We start from the raw sequence: 13,863 nt of genomic DNA, 5'->3' as shown, positions 1-13,863 counted from the left end.
AGCGGGGCGGGCCGGGGCTGGCGGGCGGGCCGAGGTGAGCGGAGCGGGCCGCACGCCGCCCAGCGCGAAGATGGCAGCGGAGCCGCAAGCCAAGAAGCTCAAGCTGGAGCAAAAGCAACTGAGGTAACGGGCGGCGGGGAGGGGCTCTTCTTCACGAAGAAGCCCCAGCGGATACCGGAGGGTCGCTGGGTGCCGCCGGCGCTGCCCCCGGTGGAGGACGAGACACGTGCCGCCGCGGTGCGCGGTCAAAGGCACGCCAAGAGGGTCCCGCCGCGCCGGGGGCGCCGGGCTGGGCTCGCCCCGGCTGGGCGCGGGGCGGGGCGGGCGGCCCCGCCGCGGGACCGCGCTCCCTTCCCGGCGGCGCCGGGCGCACGTGGAGGCGGGCGGCGGGGCCGTCCCGCTGCGCTGCCGCCGCCGCGGCGCCCCGGCTCCTGCCGCCGTCGCCGTCCTGCCGGCCGTCCCGCGGGTACCGGTGCCCGGCCCCGGGGCTTGCCCGGGGCCGCCGCCGGGCTGGACGCCCCGCAGCCGGGGCAGCGGCGGGCGGGAGCGCTGCTGCCGTGCGGCGGGAAGCGCGGGGACCGCGCTTTGCCTCCGGGTCGGGGTCGGTTCGTGCAAACGCGCTTCTGAGCTCCTGGATGGGGTCGTGCGGTGCAACTGAGTGCTGCCCGCAGCTACAACAACCAGCGCTTGAAACAGAGCTTGGGTTGTCTTCCCCGGCTCTTCGTCTTTGAAAATGTCCTCTGAAAGCCCCGATTCATACCCTTGAGGGGGTCTCCGTCCCCGTGAGACGGGAGTGTAGTTATCTAAAAATCCTCGTCAACAGAATCATTTTCTTTAGGACGCGTGGAATATTTTTAAGTGTTTTCATACTGAAATTATCTGTGCCATTTGCTATACTTCCTTATTTGTGTGATCACTGTATAATACCACTGACAGAACACCATCTGACTGACGGTCTGCACAGAAACAAGTCATTTATTTTCAGATGTCATAGCAGAAAAATACAAGGTTTCTTCATGCAGGAGGCACGGTTAAAATGAGTACTGAGAGCGCTATAGCGGAGCTTTTGTTGGTGCAGTTTCTGGTTTGTTTTCTCGGGATTATTCAGACATGAATATAATTGTATGATTGCTGATCTCCTTCCAAGTATTCAGTATGTGAAGAGGATTAATGACATAAGGCTTGAAAGGTCCAAAATTACGTTGGCCATAGCTAATAACTTGCTCAAATATAGCATAAAAGAGATGTACTTTAGTACTGAGATGAGAGCAGTCCCTTTCGGTACTGATGTCCTTACTGAAAGAACTAATCCTATTAAATTTGTCAAAGTCAGGGTACTGGCTCCTTTGGCAGCTGTGCGACTTTTCAAGTCTAACGGTTGAGAAGCTCAGTTGCAGGTAGTGGCAGAGGAGAAATCTAACTGAGCTCTGAAAGCAAATAAGTGGCAGGCAGCAGTGTAAGGTTGTAATTAAAAAGCAACAGTTATTTCCACGGACCTTAAAGCAAGGTGGGGCAATAAACTGGCAACTGCAGTGTTTCCGTTTATAAAGCTTGTTAGAGGAAACGGCATTTTACCTGCTTCCAGCCGAAACATGAAAATTAAAAAAAATTGAGAACATTATTGGAGTACTGAGTTAAAAATGTAGAGGATGTTTACAATGGAATGAAAGGCCACATAGACATGCTCTGGTAACAACTGATTAAACTGAAAATAATACTTCTGTATTATTTTATGTACATGTATATAAAATGGGGAGTGTTGTTAGAACTTGTGTACTCTAATTCTGTTTCAAATTTTTTCTGTGTGAAGTGTAAACTGGATGCCAGCTCTGTTTCATAAGAGGAGAAATGCCATAATCAACTGGTGATCAAATAAAGTTAATGTATGCTGTGGGCCACAGGTTGGACTCGTGAAGCGGGTGAGGTGGTTGGACTAGATTTCGCAGACCTCTGCACTCATTTGCACGTAGTGGCAAGAATGCTGTGGGACTTTGTCCCGTGTTAAGAGCCAGTACAGAAGGTACCAGAATGGTTGAGGTTCCTTCGCTTTGTTGTATTTGTTCTGTTGTTAATGCAAAGCACTGCTGCATATGCTTGGGCGTATTGGAAACAGTTAACCTATGGATTAGAAAATAAATGAAAAATCACTTGAAAATTTTGGGAGATAATAACTTCATATTTGTTATACCAAGAATTAGGGGAGAATTCCTTGTTCTCGACATCTAGATCTGAGACTCTCCAGCCTCTTCAGAAGACGATGTCCAATGGACTCGACAAGGATGGTCTTGTACTTTACTTATTCTCCCATACGGTATGAACCTGAATCTTTCCTGTGACTACCACGAAAACTATTTGAATGTAAAAAATGACTTTAAGAATTACATTTCACTCTGTAATATAACCAGTACCTTGTCAACAATAACAAATGTTTCCTTCCCCTCTATTTTTTTTCATAATTTTCTCTCTCAAAGTGGCATCAGGGAGGTTTCATGGGTACTTTTTTTTTTTTTTTAGTCCATTTTGATCCTTTTAGGCAAAGGAAAGCAAGTATTGCTCTCTCATGAGGTAGGCAAAGCTGATCGGGTTCAGCTAAACTTGTTTGAAAGCAGTACAGGATGGCTGGCTTTTGCCACCCAGTGAGCAGAACACAAAACCCGAGACCCACACTAGCGTTCCTAGCTCAACAATGCGTTGTGCTGACATTAATCTGCTGGGCGGCAGGTTTTGCATTGTCTTTATTGACGGGTGCAAATCCCCACTAAAACCAACGGGCTTTAGGCAAGGCCATTAATGCGTGCTGCGTTGTTTCGGGCTTCTGACTACATCTCCGCTGTGTGAAATAAAATATCATTGTGTGTATAAACTGTACTGTTCGAACAGAAAATAGGCTTGCAAAACTGCAAACGGCTTGTCACCGAGTGGTAGCATTAACTTACTAGAAACATCATGAGGTGTTACTTTAAAGGAGAATTACTAAGGATTTGTGTCCTTTTATGTTTGGTTTGGTTTTATCTTGGAAGTCCGTAAAAACCGCAACCGGACTTCTCTTAACAAACTGGTACAGTTACGAAAGAATTTGGATATTCTCTGAGGAAATGTTTGAGCTTATATGTACATGTCTGTATAGAAATATGCATGCGTGCAGAAGAAAAAAATTAACAAACTTGTGAAATCCTCTGCTGTGAAGTCCCCTCTGCTGCATTATGGCCTTCTGGTCGTTCTGCAGCTGCTGTATTGATTGAATAGTCGTGACGTGGCTGGCTGTTTGGACAAATCAGTTTATCTACATGAAGACAATGTAAGCATTGAATTTGACAAATACTTCATACTAAAAGTACAAAGTACAATATTCCTCTTCTTCTGTTACTATTAGACATCTCTTCCTTTTCAGAATAAATTATCAAAAACTCTGTGGGTAATTGTTATCAGAAGCAGTCCTTTGTCATTACTGTCCTACTAGATTTTAGGCAGCTTGATACTGGTGACTGTAAAAAAAATAGTGCTAATTTAATGCATTTTTAATTTTCTTAATAAGCTGGCTTTTAATTTAGCTTATTCCTTCACCAGCTCTCTACAAATGACAGAAGATTCTGAATATTTTAAATTAGGTGTGACAAAGCTTTCAGTTAGAATTTAGTAGATCGTTTTTCTTTCTCTTTTATTATCTCTGGCTTTTGTTTTAAATGTCACCTCACTCCCCATTTGTATTCATTTCATTTTCTGTCTTCATGGCTTATACTTTTCTCACTTTCCAATTTCTCATATCTGCAAATATGGGTAACTTGTTCCATGTCAATACTCTTAATGGCCTCTTAGTAGAAAGAAAGATCTGAGACTCTAGCACCTTGCTGCATTTGCTCCCAGAAGAATAAAAGCAATAGACTTTTTCTTCAGATGGATATTTAGACCCTTGTAGAAAGCAGACAAACATACTTTTGAAGACACTAGCAACAGACTTTGCTAGTTTTGCTTTATTTAGGACATAACAGTAGCAACCTTCCTTTCAAAGTCCTGTTGACAGAAATATATCCAAAATGGGAATGACTTGCAGCATGGAAAATACCTCACTCTTACAGTTCAGGTGCTCATTTCCATTGTTCAGATATTTAACTCTCAAATTACTGTTTAGATTGACATGCATCTTCACCTGGCCTTTGATTTAATCTTGCGGGGTTTCTCACAGCGTGTGTCAGATTTCCACAGTTTTGTGTTCTTGTATCAGAGAAGCTTGTTATGGTGTTGTCATCCTTTTAATTAAAGTAATTCCTTGCTTTACGGGAAGGAGTGTGTAACCTGGGGAAAGAGGAGGTCGTGGGAAGGCTTTCTGCTCTGGACCATGAGTGTGGCTGATGTCTCTTTCTTTCGTTACTGATGTTACCTGCAGCCTACCTGGCAGAAGAGTCATACTGACAACGATAGTTTAGAGATAATAGTCTTTGCTGATATCCTGCAGAAACGCACGCCTCTGACTTGGTGTGCTGCCTCCCTGAAGTCAACAGGACTAGTCTTGTCCTTAGATTGCATGCTTGATTACCTGTGGGAGGGGAGCCAGTGCAAATATGCCTATTTCATCATGAACCTTGAAGCTCCTGTGAATTTTTCCGAGATTTGTGAATTCGTTCTTTTTCAGCTAATGAAACAGCTTGTGTAGAATTACTCATCTAATTGGATCTACTAATATTACTTATAAACAGATGAGGAAGATGCCCGAAAGGAGACTTGAGTAAATGTAGAGATAGTTGAATACAGTGTCAATGCAATAGTGTGAAATGCGTTTTCTGTAGACCGAGGCCTTGGCTTATTCTGTTATTGCTGAGGTATATTTGATGTGGAAATGTTTGAAGCAAAACTCTGGCTTGTGAGTCAAGGTTGTGATATTGAATTTGAGTTGTTGCTTGCACAGGCATTGTACGCAAGTATTTCACAAAACCAGTTTCAGAAGCAGGGAATGGGTTGCTATCTAAAGGTCATTAATTAGTATTTGCTGGCAATGTGTTGGAAAACCGTATCTTCTTGAAAAAAGTAAACTGAACTTGCAGATACAATGTGAACACTGTTTTCTCAAAGCTGTTCATGTTCTATTTATATTAATTGCTTCTTAAATAATTTCAATGTACATACTAATATTACTTATATAATAAATATCAAAGCATTTTGTGTGAAGGAGAGAAGTCCTTGGGTATTACTCAGAACTCAGCAAAGGGAAAGGGATTTTTTCCATTTTGAACTGTAATCGTTTCTGTAATGATTGTTTGACCACAGTCAAAGCTGTTCCACGCTTGAAGGATATGGTAACATAAAGCTACTTTCTGGCTTTCTGCTACCTTGGGATTTCATTTACAGTGAAAGATTTTTGTGGGTTTTTTTTTTCGTTGTATGTTCAGTGGTACAAAGGAGTCATAACTGTCTCAAGGGCTAGGCTATTTGACTAGAGTAAGATAGAAAAAAAGTATAGCTCTCTGCAATATGATGAAGACTTAGCAGATTCATAGACTTTCCTTTGCTCTTACAGCTTTGTAGTCTGTGAAGCTGCGTTAAAAGAAATGGGATTACGCTATGGAATTTTAAAATAATAAAAATATTTTTAATACTTTGCTAGTAGATCCATACAGAATAAAAATACATCTTATTTTATGTTGCAAAATATGAAACTCTCTCTGTAGAAAAGTTTTCAAAACAACCACTATTCTAGTAGAAAATACACACGAGCGCTGCAAAATGCTATTACTGAAAGAGAATTTGTGGACTTTCTGCTTGCTAGTCCCATTTTATAATGTCTGCTGAGGCTTTTATGTAAAAGGTCATCCTTCCGTCTTGCAGAGATAGAAGAGCGGTCAGTTTATCTAAGATTAACCTTAGTTTTGTACTTTGAAGAAACTGAGTGAAATATGAGGGTTAATGGAGACTTTCTTGTTTATGTATTGTAAACTGGATGATTTATACCAAATATTTGTGGTGTAAAACACAACACATTAGTCCAAGGCTAAGGCCTAGATTGCCTCTATCTTGGATACACAAGTTACAAATGTATAAAATGTATAGTTTCATGGATGACTTCAATAAAGTGCAATTTTAAAAGTTCTCACATGCTTACCTGTTGTTATATCAGGTAGGGGTGCAGTTCACTTTTAATTCATACGGTGCTTGAAAGGAAGCATTTTAGTGAAATCGTCTGAGGAATAATTGTTGATCACACGTAAAGGAACTCATATGGTCATGAAGATCTCTTCCTTACTGTATAGTAACAGAAGCAGTCAAGAAAAATTGTGGCTAGACCCTGTCAGGTGTGATATATTTTTAGATGCAAAAGCTGTGAATTCCATATTTCTCTCAGGGATTTCTGAAGCCAAAACATGTGTGAAAGCACAGGTCAGCTGCTCCACACAAGCAGAGCAAGTTTGGAAGGTGTCAGGGAGGCTGAGCAAACTCAGGCTGGCTGCCTACCTTGTGCTGTGACTACGAGTCAAACTTGTGGCACAAGCATCATAAAGTTAATCTATGAATGACCGTAAGCGATAAATGAACATTTTTGCAGGGATACCCTGGTTGCTGTTGCTTCACCTACATGTCAGGACATCTAGAAATTCCCTGGCAAGTGACCAAAAAACCCATAGTGGTAGGTGATGCCTTGAAGACGTCAGTAACAGTAGAACCTGCGGGTATGCGATAGTCCAAGCAAGATGATTGGGCACTTGGGAATAGTTGGAAGTTTATAAAGTGCTATTGACAAATGCTGTTGAGGCGTCATATGTGCTATTTCATGAAAGGCTGTTTAATTTTTTAGAAAAACACCCTTTTGATCCTATCTTGCTGGACTGGTCAAAAGAAACATTTGATGGGACCTCATTTGGACTCTAGCTTAATAGTCGTGCAGTTGTATGTTACAAATTATTGTAAGTATAGATCATGTTAATGTATAATACCTATTTTCCTTTATATATTCTTATGTGCTTGTTAAAGCCAGGCAATTATTTATGAGGGAATCTACATCTTTATGTTTTAAACCTGGATTTATTATTTAAATTACAGTGATGGGACCAACAAGACCAAGCTGTGTTACTACTGTTGTTACATTTGCCTGTGATGGGGTTCTCCTCTCCATTTTCAGTTACAAAACAGATGTTTGGCTATTAGGCACTGAAATTGTTAAACTAGGAATAATCTATTGTTCAACATGAATCAGGGGATATAGCCATTATAGATCCAAATATAGTATTTACATTTTATTAGAGTTCAAAATCCCCTGTCAGGATTTTGGGACCTGTTGTGCTGTGTGTTGCAAAAGTAAGGGAATGGATGTGTTTCCCACTCCAATTAGATTGACTTTTCAAAACCCCTGATACACTGTAATAATGAGAATTTTGTAGGTGGTGATTAAGTTTGGAGAACCTGGGGAATTTGTTCTACATCAGGTATTGAACATAAATGTTCCTGTTACCTTCAAGTGACACTATAGGTCCTCGGGCATCGTGAACGTCTCAAATTTTGGCATCTTTCTTCTGACACACCCAAAAATCAGCAAATAGTTGAAAATTTTGGCTTTAATTTTTCTGAGTACAATATTCCCATTTTGTAGATGAAGAGGAAGGGAAACTAAGGCTAATAACCACATGATTAGGAAGTTGTGAAGTTTAAATATTTAATTAGAGGTGACACAGCAGCACTTAACACAACAACGTGGGATTCGCTTTTGGCAAAAACAACCCCTTCTGACATCAGTTTCATGAATCAGTGTTCCTGGTGCTGGTAAGTGAACAAAGTAAGTGCCAAATTTGCACAGGGTAGCAGTAACTTTGACAGCCTAATGAAGAGCAAGCGAGTCGGATGAGCGAAGAATAGGAACCTGGCTTTTCCCTTACGGCAGTTCTGCTTGAATGTCAGGCAGACAAGAAGCAGGTTAGGCAATGAAGGGCTGCCCTTTTTTCCCTGCAAAAGGTGGCAAACAGCCCCACGTCTCATCGGTGTCTCCACTCTCGCCCTCTGGCAGGTTGCAAAGGTAGAGTCACCTCCGGTAGCTGCGTTCCACAGGTGGCTGCCAGGCGCTTCAGCAGCCGGGGAACAAAACAGACCTCCTCTCCGGAACGGAAGGGAGAGCCCGCAGCCCCGTGGCTCGCCAGCCGTGCCCCGGCTCCCGGCTGCGCAGGGACGCGGTCCTCTGCGGCTGCGGGGGCCGATGCCGGGCGGTGGCGGCCGAGGAGGAAGGCTTCACAGGAGGTCACCCGAGGCGGCGTTAAGGTCTGACCCAACACGCAAATAAAAAGAGTGAAAATGCGTTCTTGTCGAGCGTGTCAAAATCGCCTGTCGGGGTGGCGTCGGTGAGCAGCCGGGGAGGGCGAGCGGTCCTGGAGCGGCGGCGGGTGGACGCCCGGGGCGGGAGCGTGGCCGCTGCCCCGCGGGGCAGCCCCGGCCGGGGGCGGTCGGGGTCCCTTTGGGAGCGCAGCGTTCCCACGGCGCCGTGACAGCTGAGGGACAGCGATGCCAGGGGCTCCGCTGGCCATCTTTAATAGGCGCAACACGGTAGAACTCCGCACCTCTGCGATACCTCCACTGAACGTTTTTTTTGATTAGCACTGGCGACCATAATTGCCTCCTCAGGCTGGGGGAGGGAGGTGACAGGAGGAGGAGGTGTGTGGGAGGCGCGTGCTCTCTGCCCGTACCAAAGATGGCGGCCAGGGAGCCCGGTGCACCGGGCGGGCGGCGCCACCCGGTACCGTGAGCTTCCGAACCGGGGGGCGCGGCCGGCCGCCAGCGCCCCAAGGCCGCCGCCGCCGCCTCCCGGGGCTCCTCGCGTCCCGCCGCCGCGGAGGGCCCGGGCCCGCCCCCGCCGACCGCCCAGCCAATGGCGTGACGCGCGGGCGGGCGGGGCGGGGCGGTGGCGCGCGGGTGGGTCGGCCGAGCCGTGGCCGCTGGCTCAGTCGCGGCGGAGGCGGGCGGCGCGCGCGGTGGTAGGCGCAGCAGGCGCAGCTGCCGGCGGACGCCGGGCGGAGAGGCGACGGCGCTGCCAGCGGGGCTCCGCCGCGGGCGGGCGGTCGGGGAGCCATGCCCACCCTCAGGTAACGTCGAGCCCCGACGCGGCTCCCGCAGCCCAGCCTGGCGCCCCGGGGGAAGGGGCGGCGGGCGCTGATGGGCTCCTGCTGGCGGGGCGGGGGCGCCCGGCGCGATACTGCGCTGGAGCTCGGCTCTTTCCTCCTTCTCCACCCGCGTAATTTTAGTGTGTGGGGTACTGCGGCTTCGTTCCCTCTGTCGCTTCCTCGCTCCCTCTCTTTCCCTCCCTCCGCCGCGAGTTGGTTTTGCCCCTGCACGCTCCCGCCCCGCGACCCCGGGGCGAGGAGGGAGGGAGGGAGGGAGGGCCGTGCCGGTTCCCTCTCGGCCCCTCAGCCCGGCGGGCCGCCGGCGGGGCTGGGGGGTCGCCCGCTCCCTGGGCGCGCGGAGTTTATTTCTGGCGGGCAGGTGGGCGCGCGCCGGCGTCGCCAACGGTCGCCCGGCTGTGGGCTCGCGGCGGCGCCGGGTGATGCCGGCCCCGAGCGGGTCGCCTGTCCGTCTGGCCCTGGCGCAGCCGCTCGCCCCTGCCCAGGCGAGAGCCCCGAGGAGCGGTGCGCCGCGCTGGGCCGGGCTGCCGGAGGTGAACCGCGGGGCGGCGGCCGGGGCATGGCCGGGGGTTTCGTGCGGCGTTGCTGTGCGGCGGTGCCGCTGTCAAAGGCAGCGCCGGGGCGCGGGCGGCCACCTTCCGTGGCGGGGTCCCACCCCTGGGGGTGGGAGGATGGATGTCGTGGGACTCCGGCAGCCGCGTTTGAACCTTAAAGCATCGCTGTAGTGTGCCATGACTGGAACCTAATTTGAAATGAATCCCAAATAACGAGGAGCAGGGTAATAATAACAGGTTAGGCTCTTAGTAATCTATTGGAACTGTGCTGGTGTCAGTTTATCAGTGGTAACTGAAGAACGACAAACCCTTAACTTAACGTTCAGTGCAAGGAATTATTGTGACCGATTTTGCTTCCTAAAACGCTTCATCTTAAGACAGGGTGGTATTGTGAAGTGAACTGGTAACCTTCATCATGTAGTTATTTTGATCAGTCCTTCAGTTCCTAAAGAAATGCCTGAAATTACAGATCCCGAGTTCAACGAGCATTCAAGATGACTCTCCCGTCTCTTCTTTCCACCCTCAAAACTCAATGTATCAGATATCACGCTGTTTCTGACTGGGGAGTGCAGACGGTAACTCTCTGAAATTGCAGTAGTATCCCATTATTGGAGCTTGCGGAGTTAGCCCAGTTGCGTAAGGAGCTCGGTAGTGGTGGAACAGTTTTTTTTCCTGCGGCAGCCTTGCTTACATAAGGCCAAGGCTTTTAGGCTTGACTTCTAAGTTGGAAACTGTGAATGTGTCACTCTAGAAGACTATGAAAGTTTCATAATGAATGAGATCTTCACTGAAGATGCTCCTCTAAGTCAGTATGTTAACATGTAACTCCTTAGCCAAATATTTCCTTTACCTAAGTAAGGAAAGCATGTGAGCACTCCTACAGGCTACTTGTATGTTTAAGGTCTATATGCTGAAGTGATTTGCTGATGAGTCATGCAAGGGAAACTGTCTGAACTCTAGAATCGTGGAATAATAGTTCTGAGGTACTTAGTGTCAGACGAGTTATGGTTAACAGTAAATGTCGACTTACATTTATGCTGCGTAGGTAAGTGGGATGAGAGAATGATGTTCTTAGTTGAGAGCTTATAGCTGTTCAAATGCCATGAACCTGGTACGATTGCTCTTTTGTTTTAACTACATGTATAAATGATTTTTGTTAAATTCAAATATTGTGTTAGATGAGGTTTAGCTATGTTCCTTTGTGACCAAAATGTATATGCTGAGAATAAGCTTAGAACATGCCCTGTTTGGCCTTACTTTTACGGGTGTAATCAAACCCTATAGAAATACTAACATTTTAGATCTTATGAAACCATATCTTATGTTTGTAAATGGAAGACTAGGCATATAGCAGGCTGTCATGCAATTGGGACACCCAAATGTCTCAGTCATGTTTTATTAAGGCTTTCTGACTGTAAAATGTCTTAGCATAAGAATTTAATATTAAGTCTACACTATAGCTGCACAGCAGTATGGGGCTGTTATAGAGCAGTAAAAAAGGTGAAATTTTCAACTTCGCTTCCTTTACTGTTAGTTACTACTATGCTGATGAGAAAATTTTTGCAGCAATTAACAAGAAAAAATATGAAATGTTTTTTAAGAAATAATGGGATATAATTTTTTTTTTTTAAGCAAGACCATGCTGGTATCTAAAGGCTCAAAATATTCCTCGGTCTCTGTGCCAGTAACTAATAATATACTTTCAGTGATATTTTGATGCTGCTCTTCCACTGAAGTGCACAGCAGCATGGTATGATAACAATATTGTGTGATAGTTAAATACAGTACTGCTAATGTTCAGCAGCCAACTTGAAACACGACCGTATTTTTAAAAATGCCTGCAACAGTAGAGCATTAGTAATTAATAATCATTATGTTGGATACAGCTTTCCAGATCATTCAGTTACGGTTAATTTTGTTGACTTTTTAAAAATGATTGAAGGGGTAGCTCAGTACTGATGTGGCGTTTTTTTGTTTGTTTGGGTTTTTTGTTTTGTTTTTATCCAGTTTGGTTTTACTTCATTACTTCTGCAACTTGTGATAAGAGTAATATGTGAAACACTGACTGTTTGTGAAAAATCCATCATCTTGGCAATCTCCAAACAAAATGGCATAATTAGCAGGTGAAGATTTATTTATATTTAATAAGTTACATTGCTTGAACTTATAATTACATCTCATTCTTCATCTAGTCCAAAGTTAAATGACAAAGTCAAAATATATTGCTTGTTGTCAAGAGTTTAGAATGCAAATGCAGTGTACATCCAAGCTTTCTGTAAAGTAAGTTGCCGTTGTTCCTGTAGTTTTGCCCGCTAGATGGACAGCGTATTTCTGTGTCCGAACAAGTTTTAGATTTGTATGAACACCTTATTCTTAGTTCGGAGTTTAAAACATATATATACTGTACATATATATATGTACTATGTGCGTATGCATATATACACACACACACATATACTGACTGTGTATAGTCAACTATATGCCCTTAATTTGTGCAGGTAGAGGAGCTGTCGCTTGTTTCTTGAAGAGCTGAGCCAAATGTTCTTTTGCAGTAGGTTAGTCGAGTTAAGCAAGAACATCCTTCTCTAATGATTAGATAACAGTACTCCTGTGCAAGAGAAGGGACTGGAGAGAGTCAAGGAGGCTGTGGAGTACTTAAGTGTTTGTTCTGTGTCTGTTGCAGAGATGTATTTCCCAAATAACCTATGTATTGTGAAATCTTACATTTCTGGAAACTATTGCTGCTTCCTCACTATGTTTTACGTCTAGTTGGCCGGAAATAATCTGTGAAATTTTAATCAATGCAGGTGTCCAGTGTGACTGAACAGTAAACATAAGGCCAATAAGGTTCATGTGTGCTGCTGAAAGTGTTAAACTTGGTGAGACTGTAACAGTTTAATATCTCAGTTTCTTGCTCCGGAGACTTGTAAATTTAGCATTCTCCAGGATCCTAAATATTATGTTTAATTTTATGCTTTTACAATATGTGGCTTTACAAAGTATACGTGATTATTTTCTTAGTTTTTATTTTTAGAGGAGCGAACTGTAGCCAAGTAACTACTATATCTCATGTTGTGCCCCAAAAAAGCACAATAGTGTAACAGTGCAGATACTTTGCAGCCCCTCAAGAAGGGAAGGGTGATTTGCACTGCACTGAAATGTGGCCAGTTTTGGGTTAATCAGGTTGCACATGCTAAGGATTTACACAGCCAAGTCTTTAATAGTAGAAACGCTGGACTTTCCAGGTTGTGATTCACAAAGCTTGTATTAGAAAATGCTGATCACAGTGGTGATCTTAAATGTCTGCTTAAACTTGTTGAATTTTTAAAATTTGTGACTTGGAAAGAGATTGTTTAGACTCTTGCTGTTTTGCCCAGAAAGGTATTTTTATCAAACACAGTGTCAGTTAAGGAATGACAGAACTACAGTCTCCAGTATAAATGGAGTGTATGGATTTTTCTCCTTTTTGCCAATGGAATGTTAATATCTAGTTTTAAGCATGGAAGTTCTAGTACCTTGGGACTTAGTTAATACATTTAGCTGAAACAAGCAAAAATGTAGAAATGCATGTTAGTTGAAAACACAAGGCTAGCTATTTGTATGTATTAGCTCATGGGTTTAGATTATTTGCAAAAATAAGTTGAGTGTTATAACCTGTGTACCTCTCTCTTCATAGAAATCAAACAGTTAAGGTACTCAAAGTTTTATGTGTTTGAAAAGCTGTCACGTTCTGCTATCCTACATTTGGTTGTGAGAAACAACTATGCTGAAGTTGGGGAGAGTTTGCCCCGAAGTTTCAGGGGAATATTTCTGAACATACACTTACTAGTCTAGTGGTAGCTACCTGGGCTTTTAAAACATACCATCCCAGATGGCACCCTGCTACACAGCCTCTGGAATACTTGATGGGGATGATTATAAAATACTGTGGGAGAAGGAAGGCTTTGGGATGGAACAGGACTTGTTGCATGTGATGTTAAGAGCTGCCTGGGTTAAATGGCACTGAAAGTGCTAGTTTCTGCTGCTGCATTAGGAGTTTGTATGCATGCTATTGGCTTGCTAGAGCTTCTGTGTATGTTAAACCAGTACAAAGTTGCTCTCGTGCTGCTTGAAGTATATTGACCAGTATGTTCTGCAGCTTGTTAAATGTTTGGTAGCTTCTATTTTGCTTTTCCATTGAACAAGGTAACTTCTTCATACATAGTGACCTCAACATGTCA

At 44.8% G+C, this 13,863-nt stretch overlaps 1 protein-coding gene across 5 annotated transcripts in view; it reads left to right on the top strand.

Moving 5' to 3' along the window:
• Positions 1-43: 43 nt before the first annotated feature.
• Positions 44-13,863, top strand: part of ADK (adenosine kinase) — a 301,310-nt gene continuing 287,490 nt past the window's right edge. For 3 of the 5 annotated variants that reach the window (XM_059821176.1, XM_059821177.1, XM_059821175.1), the window contains exon 1: positions 6,051-6,064. In XM_059821176.1, coding sequence (XP_059677159.1) covers positions 6,051-6,064 — 14 coding nt within the window. Of the gene's footprint in view, positions 124-6,050; positions 6,065-9,011; positions 9,054-13,863 lie in introns of those variants that run through there. The other 2 variants (XM_059821173.1, XM_059821174.1) reach the window with 2 other exon arrangements.

This window comes from Gavia stellata, chromosome 9, assembly GCF_030936135.1.
Source record: "Gavia stellata isolate bGavSte3 chromosome 9, bGavSte3.hap2, whole genome shotgun sequence".
Lineage (NCBI taxonomy): Eukaryota > Metazoa > Chordata > Aves > Gaviiformes > Gaviidae > Gavia > Gavia stellata.
This window is presented reverse-complemented; position numbering and strand designations above follow the sequence as displayed.